The following is a 14353-nucleotide window of genomic DNA, read 5'->3' as shown; positions in this document are numbered from 1 at the left end:
GCTTTTGTAGAGGGAGCAGCCGTGGCACAGGATGCGGCACCGGCACCGGACTCATCTGGCGAAGATGACAACGCGCAGATTCGTGAGTGTTTTCAGTATTGCAGTGCTGGAATGGCAGTCGTAACTGCATCGTATGCCCGGCTAACCTACAGGTTTGATTTGCTGCACAATATGGGTGCAGAAGGAAACTTCATGGCTGTTTCGTCAAATTAGGGTATATAGACGTTGTTCACTTCATCGTGTTTCATAACCTGAATTCTGATTTGAGGTTTACTTGTGGTTAAATGTGGCTGGTTCCTGTCCAGAGCGTAAAGCATGACAGGTTGTTTCAATGTCTAAAGCTAAATGTTTAATATATTATTACTGCTAGATCATCACAGCCAGCCAACTTCTCATCTGTGCTATGCGGCACCATTAAGGGGTAGAATAACGGTTTCCTCTACATTATAGTACATGACTTCTCAGTTATGACTACTGTTTGTGCTGCAGTTTTTCATCTGATGGTGCATTGAATTCAACTTTGGTGTACCATTGTTCTGGTGCAGCAGTTAATTTTTATATTTCTGTTTTCCGAAATGCTTGTTGCAATGTCTGACGCTTTACTTGGGTTTAATAATGTTTAGTATAAAAAATTTATGTACCTTACACCTTCTTTTTGGGCAGTAAAAAGGGCTGCAGTACTCGAAATAAGAAGACACACAACGCAGTTTGTACAGGACGCAAGGAATAATTGCCCATTGAAATCTCGAGGTTTGAAGCAATGACGGCCGGCTTTGGGGGACAAAATTACAATTAATTAGAATTGATAGTTGGGTGAGTTTGTGCGACAGCGATGTATACGGAGCTGTTCAATGTCAATTTCGAGTTTCATTCTGGGATCGGGGTGGTAAGCCAGTTTTCAAATATTGCGCAGCCGTTGCAAAACATACCAATAAGGTGACAATGTCAATTAAGGTGCCATGAATATTCGACTAACATATGAATGCAATGATAGGGTTGTCACAAAAAACCCTCTAATATATATGGCATAAGAACAAGCATTACCTGCTGCGCTTAGTGCATTGATACGACCTTCAGGGCATGCTGCACGTGTCACTACATTGTCGACTTGTTTGTTGTGTTCTTGTTTCAACAGACTCATGCACAATGTGTCTTTTGTAAACATAATTGAAATTCACCCACAAAATTAGTGCAGACTTAATCAAGTCAAGGGCCTGCCTCGCGGAACGCTTCCGAGTCACCAAAATTAGCCTACTCATTCCAACCCCACAGCGCCGCATTCGACTCCGCTTCGATGTACCTCCACTGCTTCACGCTTTCCTAGTATTCGTGGACTGATGAACCACGGTACATATGTTTGGAGCGAAGGCGGGGCACGCCTAGACTCACAGCACCGCCATTGTCCGACCTTCCGTGTATGATGGTCTGTTCTGTTTCGTGTTTTCGAGCACAGGCCTCACATTGGCTCCCGTTCCCACATTTCATGTCACCCTCATGCCTCGTAGTCACCGACGAGATCATCAGCGCTCTTGCCTAGCTGCTTGCGTTCCTGCTGCAATCTATCGTCCGTAGCACGAGCCGGGCTCTCCCCTTGTCATATAATGTAGGTTTCATATAATAATTACTCGAGAGAACTCTGGTGCTAGTGTCAACGGCAGCTGCAGTAGCAGTGGTTGCACCAGCGTGGGAGTTATGGGAGGTACATGGACTTGCCTAATTTCGTCCTTTTGGCTTCAAGTGGCTTTGTGACTTCGTAAGCTCGCCATTTTCAACATTGTACTGTGTAATTGGTAGTTAAATAAATATTAACATTGTCCGACAGCAGGATTTGAACACAGTACCTCAATCACAGACGCCGGATATTGAAACCATTAGGCCACAGATGCATGTATCGATAAACGATGTGAAGCACCCTTACGAATTTGTCGCAGGCATCAGTCACCTTGAGATGTTTCGTGAGTTTCGATTTGCCCACTTCGACAAGCTCAACATTTTCAATTAGAGTTGCGATTGTTTTGATTGCTATGAAATTTACGACAGTAAGATTTATAGAGGGTAACATACAAAGCCGCAAAAACTTCTGAATACACAAGCACGAATATGCGACAAATCCACGTACCTCCCATCATCCCCATGGCACGACGACTGCAGCACCAGAGTTAGCACCAGTATATTGTAGGAAACCCTATGCCCCTTGTCCTCGAAAGCCGGATCACGGGTTCAAACGTATCCTCTCGCTCCATTCCTTCGCGTAGCGCTGTTTGGGTTACTCTCGCTGCTACCCTCCACTCCGGCTTCGCCGTCCCTTCTCCCACTGTCGCGGCACTGCAGCGGTGCCGGTGGCGGGCGCGCCTTACCGCTTCGCGCCTGATCCTCGGTTATCCACTCCTTCGTCTCTGCGTCACGTGGCTGTATGGCTCTCTGCGCGTCTATCGCTTCCCCGTTTGCGGAGCGCGTTGCTCGGTGTCACATATCGCCTCTGGCAGTGCTTGCGCCTGGCTGTCCTGTCACCTCCACTCTTGCCCTGTACATCCCCTTAGCTGGCGCAGTGCTGTTGCGGTGACACTAAAAACAATTCTAGCGTTTCGTCCTGTTACTGTCTGTAGTGAAGAGTGCGTGATCTCTACTGGATACCCGTGTTCTCCGCGCATTTTCTCATGCCAGCTCTTAAGGAAGAATAAATATTTGCTACTCTCCCCCCCCCTTCTCCACTACTGTGAACCACTCCACTACTGTGAACCACTATATTATCACCAGAGGGGCGACTCGATAGCGGCGTATTGCAGTGTGTGCTACCGAATCCGATACGCAGAACCGCTTACGTTTTGTACTGCGTGTTCTGTATGCATTACTAAGAAGCGCAATAGTAGGCCAATTTCTTTTCACGTGTCCAGCGCACGCTGGAGGAAGGTTTGGAACGAAAGTCGGGAATGTGTAAAGGGAGACCAAAGCGAAACAAAAAATAAGTTAAATAAGACTAACGGAGCATTGTTTGAGATCCCTGCAGGCAGTCATTTCAAAAACATTGTAGATACAAGTATCAGTATATTATTTCGCGTCGAAACCCCAGTGCCGGTATATCAGCGTGACGTCAGGGATTGCAAAGTATGTTTTTGCATTTGTGCCGCGTCGGCTGAATAGAGGTTCCCTAAACTTGCCATGCTTCATATTTGGCTCCTTTAGAACACAATGTAGACAATCTGCTCCGCTATATATAATTAGGAGGCCCTAGAAGATGCCATCGGAATCGAAGACATCACGGGAAATGAAGTAGGCGTCGCCACCCGTATTTCGTTATTGCGCTCTTTCTAGCTTACCAAACGTCCTATCGTTGTAAGAGTGGTATTTTTGGTGTTGTGGAACGGCAATTTAGTGATGCAGAAGAAATCACTTTTCACTTTAGTGTCGCTTTAACGCCTCCTTCACCTCCGCCGCGGGTGGGGCCGATATTGCGCCATCTTCGGGAGCGGCCCTGGTAAGGGGAGTGCTTGACGCCTGCCTCACCTTCGTCGCGGGTCGGCTCGGCACTGCATTATCTTGCACCATCTGCACTATGCATAGACTCACTGCACCGCCATCAATGCCCCTTTCCTGCATCTTCTCTTGTACACCTTATTCTAATATTCGCAGATTGACGGCACGCTGTTAGAAGGTTTCCAAGTGGGTCGCGGCACCGTCATTTTCTTTCCTTCGCCGTATCTCCTCTGTGTTTTTCTTATATTCGTGCATCCCAGGCACTTTCTAGGAAGGTTTGGAACGACAGTGAGGGAAGCCTACACTCGCAGGGCCACCATCAGCGCCCCTTTTCTGTATGTCCTCTGGTTCACGTTTTTCTAGTATACGCAAATTCACGGGACACAGTGAGAAGGATAGCAACAAAACTCGGGCCGTCTACACTCCCGGCACCGTCGTTGTCCCCCTTCCCTGTATATTCACTGCTTCTTTTTTTCCTAATATTTTCGCATCCACAACACGCTGAAGAAAGGTTAGGAAGAAAAGCGACGGAGGTTTTGGCTAACAAATCAACATTTTACACCCTCCTTTAATGTATCTCCTTTGTGTTTTTCTAGTATTCGCGTATGCACGGAAACGCTGGAGCAGGTTTGGAAGCAAAATGGAGAAATCGAGGCTCCCAGCACCCTAATTAGCCCCCTCTCGTGTATATACTCTGTTTAATATTTTTCTAGTATTTGCGCATCCAGGGCAATGCCGAGGGCTGGTTATGAAGGAAAGTGGCCGGATGTTCAAACTCACGGTGTCAACACTGTTCTAGGTTTTCCTAGTGCTCCCGCATTTATTCCAACGCTGGAGCAGGTTTTTAGAATAAACATAGGCGAAGTCCAGACTCAACTCGATGTGTTTGACTCCCTATTGTTGTATATTCTTTGTTTGGCATTCCAGTATGCTTCACAGTGCATTTACAGCTACATTGGAGCAAATTTGTTACGTGGAGCAAGGTAATTACGTGGAAGTACAGACTTATGGTGCTGTGCTTCGCTCCCCTTCCCTCTATCTCCTCTGCTTCGTGTTTTTCTTGTATTCACATATCTTGGCGGCAGGTTCTGAAGGAAAGTGGGGGCACTCCAGACTTACGTTATCGAATTTGGACCTTCTACCCTTTATCTTCTCGATTTAGTGTTTTCCCACTATTTGCACATCCATGGCACGCTGAAGGAAGGTTTGGAACGAAAGTGGCGGATGTTTAGGCTCAAAGCGCAGCGTTTTATACTCTCCTTTACTGTACCTCCTTTGCTTTGCATTTTTCTAGAATTTGCGTATGCACGGTAATGCTCGAGTAGGTTTCGAAGGAAAATGGGGAAGTGAAGACGCTTGGCACCCCGTTAGACCTCGTTCCCTGTACATATTGTTTAGCATCAATCAGGCCAGCATGTTCAAAAGGAAAGTGGGTGATGGCCAGACTCGCAGTGCCCGTACTGTTTTAGATTTTTTAGTGCTCGTGATTCCCTTGCAACGCAGGAACAGGTTTTTAGAAAAAGAATTGAATGAAGACCAGAGTCGTCGCTCCGTGTTTGTATTCCTATCTTTGTATATTATGTTTCGCATCGTTCTAGTATTCCAGTGTTCGCATCTACATTGGAGCAAGTTTGGTAGCAATTTGGGGGAATTACAGATTAAGAGCGCCATGCTTGAATCCTTTTCTCTCTATCACTTCTACTTCGCGTTCTTATATTCACGAATCAACGGCATGCCAGAGGCAGGTTTTGAAGGAAAGTTGTAGTCCAGATCTATATATTGCCGCATTTGAACCCACTTCCTTTGTATTTCCTCTGATTCATGTTTTTATATTATTCGCGCATCTACTGCACGCTGGGGGGAAGGTTTAGAAGGAAAATGGCAGAAGTTTAGGCTCACAGTGCAGTGTTCTGCACCCCCCTTTGCTGTATCTCTTTTGTTTTGCATTTTCCTAGTACAGTCTATGCCGCATATATCAAATTATCGCCTATATCGAAGAGTTGAAAACTCCCTTGGGGAATCTCATGCAAAAGTATTGCGCTAGTGTTCCGCGTATATAGAGCTCCCGTGCACCGGCATATCGATGTATCGAACTCCATGGTGAGCCACGCCCCCGCAAGTGTGCTTCTCCTCACAAAGCTCTTGCGATCTTCCCGCGATCTCACGCGCGTCGCCCCGCACTCTCAAAAAAGGGCGTGTGGGTAAAAACCACGTGACGAGGAGCGATTGGTTGTGAAAGGGAGCGAGAGGGAGAAACCATTCTGACCGCAGGCACCCGTTTCCTGTGTTTTGGTTGGCCGACACCGCTGGCGCAGCCAAAAGAATGAGGTCAGTGAGGATATTGTGAGGATACAGAGGGCGCTAGAAGGAAGCAATATGAGGCTTAATCTCATACAATCAAGCGGATACAATAGCAGAGCAGCAGCTTCCAGGTTTATTTTATGCGGACGGCATTGTGTTGCTAGCTAACAAGCAAAGTGATTTGCAACGTCTGGCTGTTATCTGTGGACAGGAAGGGTGCAATTTAGGTTTGCAATTTAGCGTGAGAAAATCGGGTTTTATGGTATTCAATGAAGACAGTGAACAGCCAGTGGCAATACAGGGCCGGGAAATAGCTCGGATAAAAGAATGTAAATACCTTGGTATATAGATAGACGAAGGCACTAGGTATATGGAAAAACAGCAAAAAACAATAGAAGTAAGGGGAAAAGAAATGCAGCCATAATGAAACACAGGGCTATGGGGCTGTAGCATGTTCGAAGTGTTTCGAAGTATGTGGAAAAGTGTAATGGTCCGAGGACCAACCTTTCGAAATGTAGTTGTTTGCTTGAAATCAGGGGTACAATCGAGACTTGATGACAACCAAATGTCAGTGGGTCGCTTTGCGTTGGTTTCTCACGGGAAGACTACAAATGAAGCTGTACAGATTGATATGCACTGTACTTGTTTTGAAGTGAGGGAATCTCACAGTAAAATTCATTATGAGGAATGACTGAGGAATATGAAAGACAATGATTTGGCTGAGTGTTGAGGTATTTGTTTGTGCAGGAAAAAGCATTGATTCACGGTGGTAGATAAGAACTAGGAAGGTGATCAGCAAGTATGCAGCCTGTAGATTGAGCAGCACAGCAAGGAAGAACATCGAGCGGAAAGTCGGAGAGGCTGATATAATCTATTAACTACTTGACCACAGGCCTCCTTTAAGCTTTGGGTTGAGCGAGAGCAGGAGGAAAGTAATCATTTCCGCAATAGAGATTAGTAAGACGTGATTGGAGATTAGTGGAAGAAGGGAAATGACAAAAAATGCAGACTTACAAAAGCATAGTTCACAATAGGTCGTCAGAAAATAGTAATATTGGAATTCAGCATGTTTTTTTTCTTCCGTTTTTAACCTAGGTAGGACTTTAGACAGTATAATAGCAACAGCTTGGTGGCGCAGCCCACCGCCCCTTTCTAAAGGGGACTCTCGTAACATCCATCCATCCAAGGGTGGGCGCAAAAGGAATTTCAAGCGTTGCCATTCCTTGGGCCTCGAACCCCCCCGCCCCCGCTCCCCAATGCCGTATGCCGGACAGCAGCAGCAGGGGGAAAGCCGAAGGAGGGAAGGATAACTTTGCATTAAATACGAATGAATTAATTAATCACAGATTAAATGCAAATGAAATGTTCTCATTGGCCCCCTTTGGCCTCCTTTCCTCCTGACGTTCTTGGTTCACTATAACATATGATGGCTTTGTTGGGACTCAAAAGGCGCAGGCTGGACAGATACCATGCTGTAATCAGTTCAGATACTTCTACTTGAACTTGACATCAAGTATGGGTCGCTTTAAAAAAATGTATAAGGAAAATGCTGTAAGTTTGGCCATGAGAGCGGGGAGCCCTACTGCTAACCTTACAGAACGCATATTATGGATGAAAGGAGCATTCAATACTTTAAAAAGATCTGATAGTTAATCGAGAAACATGAGTCTACTATGGATTGCACTTAATGTACCAGCATTTTTTTTGCTGAATTTATCACGTTGAGGCGTAGAGCTCATTAGGGACGCTTGAAGACATAGCTCAGAAGGGTACATACTGTAACATTATCGATTGCTTGAATGATGGTTTTTTGCAATAGGTGTCACTACCTGACGCTTCAAACTGCGTCACCCATAATACACTACCAACTTGCTCTCAATTTAAGCTTCGTGGCACAAACATGCTTCGTGGTTCTTAAACTACGCGAGTGATGAACTGGAACAGATGCATAGGTAATTTGGTATATTGGATGTGTGCAACCTATAGATGCTGAAATTTAAGTACACATCATGCATATCTCGCCTCTGACTTTCATCAAATGTAGAACTGCTTTTTCATGAAGTTGACCAAGTTGTATGTTGGGCTTGAGGGTACGGCATGATGGGAGCAAAAGGCGTAGGGCACTAGAAATTGGAGAAGAGGACAGACTACATGTGCATCCGGAATACACAGACCCTCTTTGGAAATACGGTAATTCTTGGAAAAGGCGTCAACAAGATGATCAGGCTTATCATTGAGGCATATCGCATCGCCAGCTTTGGTGATGAGATGGCGGGTAAAGAGTTGGAATTCATGTGCCTGGCATGATTTTTTTTTCGCAAAACAACCCATACTCTCACGAGTGGTGCTATCTGGGTACTCAGCACATGTTCTTTGCAGCCGAGTGAAGAGTATGCTGTGATCCCGCAATTTGTGTGGTCGTGTCCTCCTTTTGTTCGCTTTCTGGTGGGCTACGCCTTTTGCCTCCATCATGCTATTTCATGTAGTTCTTTCATTGTAGCACGGAAAGTTGTTTAGGAGTCTCGTTTATAGCCTATAAAGGGGCAAAAATTTTTATTTCGCCGATTTCTGCTCGCACACTACAAAATAGTCCAACAAGTTGCCATTCACTAGCACGACATTTTTTACAAACTCCATGAATAGGTAATTTTTGTATGACATGAAAACCCGGAAATAACTTTTGTTTTGCGAATAGTAGCGGTTGCTTCATAATTAAACTCTAAAATACCACCACACTGATAAACAGAATAATATTTTACTGCACCTTTGGCGCTGCCATGGGATGTTGAGCCATCATCAGCAAATCCCGCACTATGATAACAGCTTTGAATAGTACTTTGTCCAACTGTCATTTCGTAGCATATTCTGAAAAATTAACTATGGCAGTTGATGACAACAAGGGTCGTGGTGCAGTCTCTTAGGGACCCTTGTCTGTATACCATTTCTTTAACCAATGGTTATGAACGAATGACAAACTGAAACTGACCGTCTCATTGTTCGTTTATAGCATATAAATTTGTTAAATGCGGTTGCATGTGTTGCATGATTTTCTTTGTACCAGAACTTTAGTTTAACATGTCTTTGTTGCAGACCCCGCTCTTGCCAACCGCTTAAGCACAGCTTTCAACTCGCTGGATGCTTGGAAAAGGGCTGCGGTCCGTGTGAGACAACACCACAACAGCGAAGACGTTGGGGCCCTTTCTGCACGGAAGAGCGAAGGCCGACAGGCGCTGCAAAATCTTCCCGATAAACTGAACACGGTCCAAGCTATATAGTGTGTGTGTGTATACTTTATGCGTACTTTATATGTTTGCTTGTTGAATGTGACAGCTTGGCGCACTTTCATTTCCACTAGTATGCGGATTCCACAGCAGCTTACTCCATTTGTTTCATAAGTGCACCAATGCTGTTAAGCGAAACCTTGTTAAAACCGAACTCTCAAGGCATTCCATTGAGAATTTGTTTAAGGCGCGATCACGTAGGTAGTGGGAAAATATTCATCTTTGACATAAAAAAAAATATGCTTCAAAAATAAAAAAAATAACTTCAAAAAACATAGCTTCAAAAGTTTTCAATAGTTTTCAAAAAATTAGCTTCAAAAGCAAATCAACGAGAGGAAAGCGCTATAAAACCAACCGGTTGATGACTTACCTCTCCCTTAATATATCAATCCCTGCTGCTTATAGGCTGATGTCAAAGATGAATTGTATTGTATTGTATAGGGTTTTATGGCGCATAAGCAACTTAGGCTATCATGCGCCAAACACATGGTCTAACTTATTTCAAAAATTGGGTATCCTTATCGAGGTCCTTGTCCAGACAAGGACTCTGAGGAGCCCAACAAACCAATTGAAGGCTGAGGTCTTCAATTGGTTTGTTGGGCTTCAATTGTTGTTGGGCTGAAATAAGTTAGACCATGTGTCTCCACTACTGTGAACCACTCCACTACTGTGAACCACTATATTATCACCAGAGGGGCGACTCGATAGCGGCGTATTGCAGTGTGTGCTACCGAATCCGATACGCAGAACCGCTTACGTTTTGTACTGCGTGTTCTGTATGCATTACTAAGAAGCGCAATAGTAGGCCAATTTCTTTTCACGTGTCCAGCGCACGCTGGAGGAAGGTTTGGAACGAAAGTCGGGAATGTGTAAAGGGAGACCAAAGCGAAAAAAAAAATAAGTTAAATAAGAGTAACGGAGCATTGTTTGAGAACCCTGCAGGCAGTCATTTCAAAAACATTGTTTGAATATTAGATGAGAAAATGAAGATACAAGTATCAGTATATTATATCGCGCCGAAACCCCAGTGCCGGTATATCAGAATGACGTCAGGGATTGCAAAGTATGTTTTTGCATTTGTGCCGCGTCGGCTGAATAGAGGTTCCATAAACTTGCCATGCTTCATATTTGGCTCCTTTAGAACACAATGTATTCAATCTGTACCGCTATATATAATTAGGAGGCTCTAGAAGATGCCATCGGAATCGAAGACGTCACTGAGCCCCCAGGTGCGGGAACTGAAGTAGGCGTGGCCACCCGTATTTCGTTATTGCGCTCTTTCTGGCTTACCAAACGTCCTATCGTTGTAAGAGTGGTATTTTTGGTGTTGTGGAACGGCAATTTAGTGATGCAGAAGAAATCACTTTTCAATTTAGTGTCCCTTTAACGCCTCCTTCACCTCCGCCGCGGGTAGGGCCGATATTGCGCCATCTTCGGGAGCGGCGCTGGTAAGGGGAGTGCTTGACGCCTGCCTCACCTTCGTCGCGGGTCGGCTCGGCACTGCATTATCTTGCACCATCTGCACTATGCATAGACTCACTGCACCGCCATCAATGCCCCTTTCCTGCATCTTCTCTTGTACACGTTTTTGTAATATTCGCAGATTGACGGCACGCAGTTAGAAGGTTTCCAAGTGGGTCGCGGCACCGTCATTTTCTTTCCTTCGCCATATCTCCTCTGTGTTTTTCTAATATTCGTGCATCCAAGGCACTTTCTAGGAAGGTTTGGAACGACAGTGAGGGAAGCCTACACTCGCAGGGCCACCGTCAGCGCCCCTTTCCTGTAAGTCTTCTGGTTCACGTTTTTCTACTATACGCAAATTCACGGGACACAGTGAGAAGGATTGCAACAAAACTCGGGCCGTCTACACTCCCGGCACCGTCGTTGTCCCCCTTCCCCGTATATTCACTGCTTCTTTTTTTCCTAATATGTTCGCATCCACAACACGCTGAAGAAAGGTTAGGAAGAAAAGCGACGGAGGTTTTGGCTAACAAATCAACATTTTACACCCTCCTTTAATGTATCTCCTTTGTGTTTTTCTAGTATTCGCGTATGCACGGTAACGCTGGAGCAGGTTTGGAAGCAAAATGGAGAAATCGAGACTCGCAGCACCCTAATTAGCCCCCTTTCGTGTATATACTCTGTTTAATATTTTTCTAGTATTTGCGCATCCAGGGCAATGCCGAGGGCTGGTTATGAAGGAAAGTGGCCGGATGTTCAAACTCACGGTGTCAACACTGTTCTAGGTTTTCCTAGTGCTCCCGCATTCATTCCAATGCTGGAGCAGGTTTTTAGAATAAACATAGGCGAAGTCCAGACTCAACTCGATGTGTTTGACTCCCTATTGTTGTATATTCTTTGTTTGGCATTCTAGTATGCTTCACAGTGCATTTACAGCTACATTGGAGCAAATTTGTTACGTGGAGCAAAGTAATTACGTGGAAGTACAAACCTATGGTGCTGTGCTTCGCTCCCCTTCCCTCTATCTCCTCTGCTTCGTGTTTTTCTTCTATTCACATATCTTGGCGGCAGGTTCTGAAGGAAAGTGGGTGCACACCAGACTTACGTTATCGAATTTGAACCTTCTACCCTTTATCTTCTCGATTTCGTGTTTTCCCACTATTTGCACATCCATGGCACGCTGGAGGAAGGTTTGGAACGAAAGTGGCGGATGTTTAGGCTCATAGCGCAGCGTTTTATACTCTCATTTACTGTACCTCCTTTGCTTTGCATTTTTCTAGAATGTGCGTATGCACGGTAATGCTCGAGTAGGTTTCGAAGGAAAATGGGGAAGTGAAGACGCTTGGCACCCCGTTAGACCTCGTTCCCTGTACATATTGTTTAGCATCAATCAGGCCAGCATGTTCAAAAGGAAAGTGGGTGATGGCCAGACTCGAAGTGCCCCATACTGTTCTAGATTTTTTAGTGCTCGTGATTCCCTTGCAACGCAGGACCAGGTTTTTAGAAAAAGAATTGAAGGAAGACCAGAGTCGTCGCGCCGTGTTTGTCTTGCTATCTTTGTATATTATGTTTCGCATCGTTCTATTATTCGAGTGTTCGCATCTATATTGGAACAAGTTTGGTAGTAATTTGGGGGAAGTACAAATTAACAGCGCCGTGCTTGACTCCTTTTCTGCACCCTCCTTTGCTCTATCTCTTTTGTTTTGCATTTTCCTAGTACAGTCTATCCCGCATATATCAAATTATCGCCTATATCGAAAAGTTGAAAACTCCCTTGGGGAATCTCATGCAAAAGTATTGCGCTATTGTTCCGCGTATATAGAGCTCCCGTGCACCGGCATATCGATGTATCGAACTCCATGGTGAGCCACGCCCCCGCAAGTGTGCTTCTCCTCACAAAGCTCTTGCGATGTTCCCGCGATCTCACGCGCGCCGCCCCGCAATCTGAAAAAAGGGCGTGTGGGTAAAAACCACGTGACGAGGAGCGATTGGGTGTGAAAGGGAGCGGGAGGGAGAAACCATTCTGACCGCAGGCACCCGTTTCCTGTGTTTTGGTTGGCCGGCACCGCTGGCGCAGCCAGAAGAACGAGGTCAGTGAGGATATGGTGAGGATACAGAAGGCGCTAGAAGGAAGCAATATGAGGCTTAGTCTCATACAGTCAAGCGGATACAATAGCAGAGCAGCAGCTTCCAGGTTTATTTTATGCGGACGGCATTGTGTTGCTAGCTAACAAGCAAATTGTTTTGCAACGTCTGGCTGTTATCTGTGAACAGGAAGGCTGCAATTTAGGTTTGCAATTTAGCGTGAGAAAATCGGGTTTTATGGTATTCAATGAAGACAGTGAACAGCCAGTGGCAATACAGGGCCAGGAAATAACTCGGATAAAAGAACGTAAATACCTTGGTATATAGATAGACGAAGGCACTAGGTATATGGAAAAACAGCAAAAAACAATAGAAGTAAGGGGAAAAAGAAATGCAGCCATATTCAAACACAGGGCTGTGGGGCTGTAGTAGGTACGAAGTGTTCCGAAGTATGTGGAAAAGTGTAACGGTTTCAGGACCTACCTTTGGAAATGTAGTTGTTTGCTTGAAATCAGGGGTACAATCGGGACTTGATGGCAAGCAAATGTCGGTGGGTCGCTTTACGTTGGGTTCACATGGGTAGACTACAAATGAAGCTGTACAGATTGATATGCACTGTACTAGTTTTGAAGTGAGGGAATCTCACAGTAAAATTGATTATGAGGAATGACTGAGGAATATGAAAGACAATGATTCGGCTGAGAGAGTGTTGAGGTATTTGTTTGTGCAGGAAAAAGCCTTGATTCACGGTGGTGGATAAGAACTAGGAAGGTGATCAACAAGTATGCAGCCTGTTGAGTGAGCAGCACAGAAACGATGAACGTCTAGCGGAAAGTCGGAGAGGCTGATATAATCTATTGCGGGCTGGCAGTTTTAAAGTAAAGCTGCCATGATTAACTACTTGACCACTGGCCTCCTTTAAGCTTTGGGTTGAGCGAGAGCAGGAGGACAGTAATCATTTCCGCAATAGATATTAGTGAGACGTGATTGGAGATTAGTGGAAGTAGAGAAACGACAAAAAACGGAGACTTAAAAAAGCATAGTTTGTAATAGGGCGTCAGAAAATAAGAATATTGGAATTCATCATGTTTTTTTTCTTTCGTTTTTAACTTAGGAAGGACTTTACACAGTATAATAGCAACAGCTTGGTGGCCCAGCCCACCGCCTCGTTCTAAAGGGGACTCGCGTAACATCCATCCAATGGTGGGCGCAAAAGGAATTTCAAGCGTTGCCATTCCTTGGACCTCGAACCTCCCCGCTCCCCGCTCCCCAATGCCGTATGCCGGGCAGCAGCAGCAGTGGGAAAGCCGAAGGAGGGAAGGATAGCTTTGCAATAATACACGAATGAATGAAATAATCAGATTAAATGCAAATGAAATGTTCTCATTGGCCTCCTTTGGCCTCCTTTCCTGCTGACCTTCTTGGTTCACTGTAACATATGATGGCTTTGTTGGGACTCAAAATGCGCAGGCTGGCCAGCCACCATACTTCTACTTGAACTTGACCTCAAGTATGGGTCGCTTTAAAAAATGTATAAGGAAAATGCTGTAAGTTTGGCCATGGGAGTGGGCAGCCCTACTGCTAACCTTGCAGAACGCATATTATGGATGAAAGGAGCATTCAATACTTTAAAAAGATCTGATAGTTAATCGAGAAACATTAGAATGTACTATGGATTGCACTTAATGTACCAGCATTTTTTTGCTGAATTTATCACGCTGAGGCGTAGAGCTCATTAGGGACGCTTGAAG

General features: G+C 45.0%; 1 protein-coding gene across 8 annotated transcripts in view; it reads left to right on the top strand.

Annotated features, from left to right (window-relative positions):
• Window positions 1-14353, top strand: part of LOC139061313 (uncharacterized) — a 413371-nt gene that overhangs the window by 94422 nt on the left and 304596 nt on the right. For 3 of the 8 annotated variants that reach the window (XM_070541144.1, XM_070541143.1, XM_070541145.1), the window contains 2 exons: window positions 11-82; window positions 8866-9183. In XM_070541144.1, the coding sequence (XP_070397245.1) occupies window positions 11-82; window positions 8866-9050 (257 nt within the window). In that variant the 3' untranslated portion in view covers window positions 9051-9183. Of the gene's footprint in view, window positions 1-10; window positions 83-8865; window positions 9186-14353 lie in introns of those variants that run through there. The other 5 variants (XR_011515359.1, XM_070541142.1, XM_070541148.1 and 2 more) reach the window with 4 other exon arrangements.

This window comes from Dermacentor albipictus, chromosome 6 (genome assembly GCF_038994185.2).
Source record: "Dermacentor albipictus isolate Rhodes 1998 colony chromosome 6, USDA_Dalb.pri_finalv2, whole genome shotgun sequence".
Lineage (NCBI taxonomy): Eukaryota > Metazoa > Arthropoda > Arachnida > Ixodida > Ixodidae > Dermacentor > Dermacentor albipictus.
This window is presented reverse-complemented; position numbering and strand designations above follow the sequence as displayed.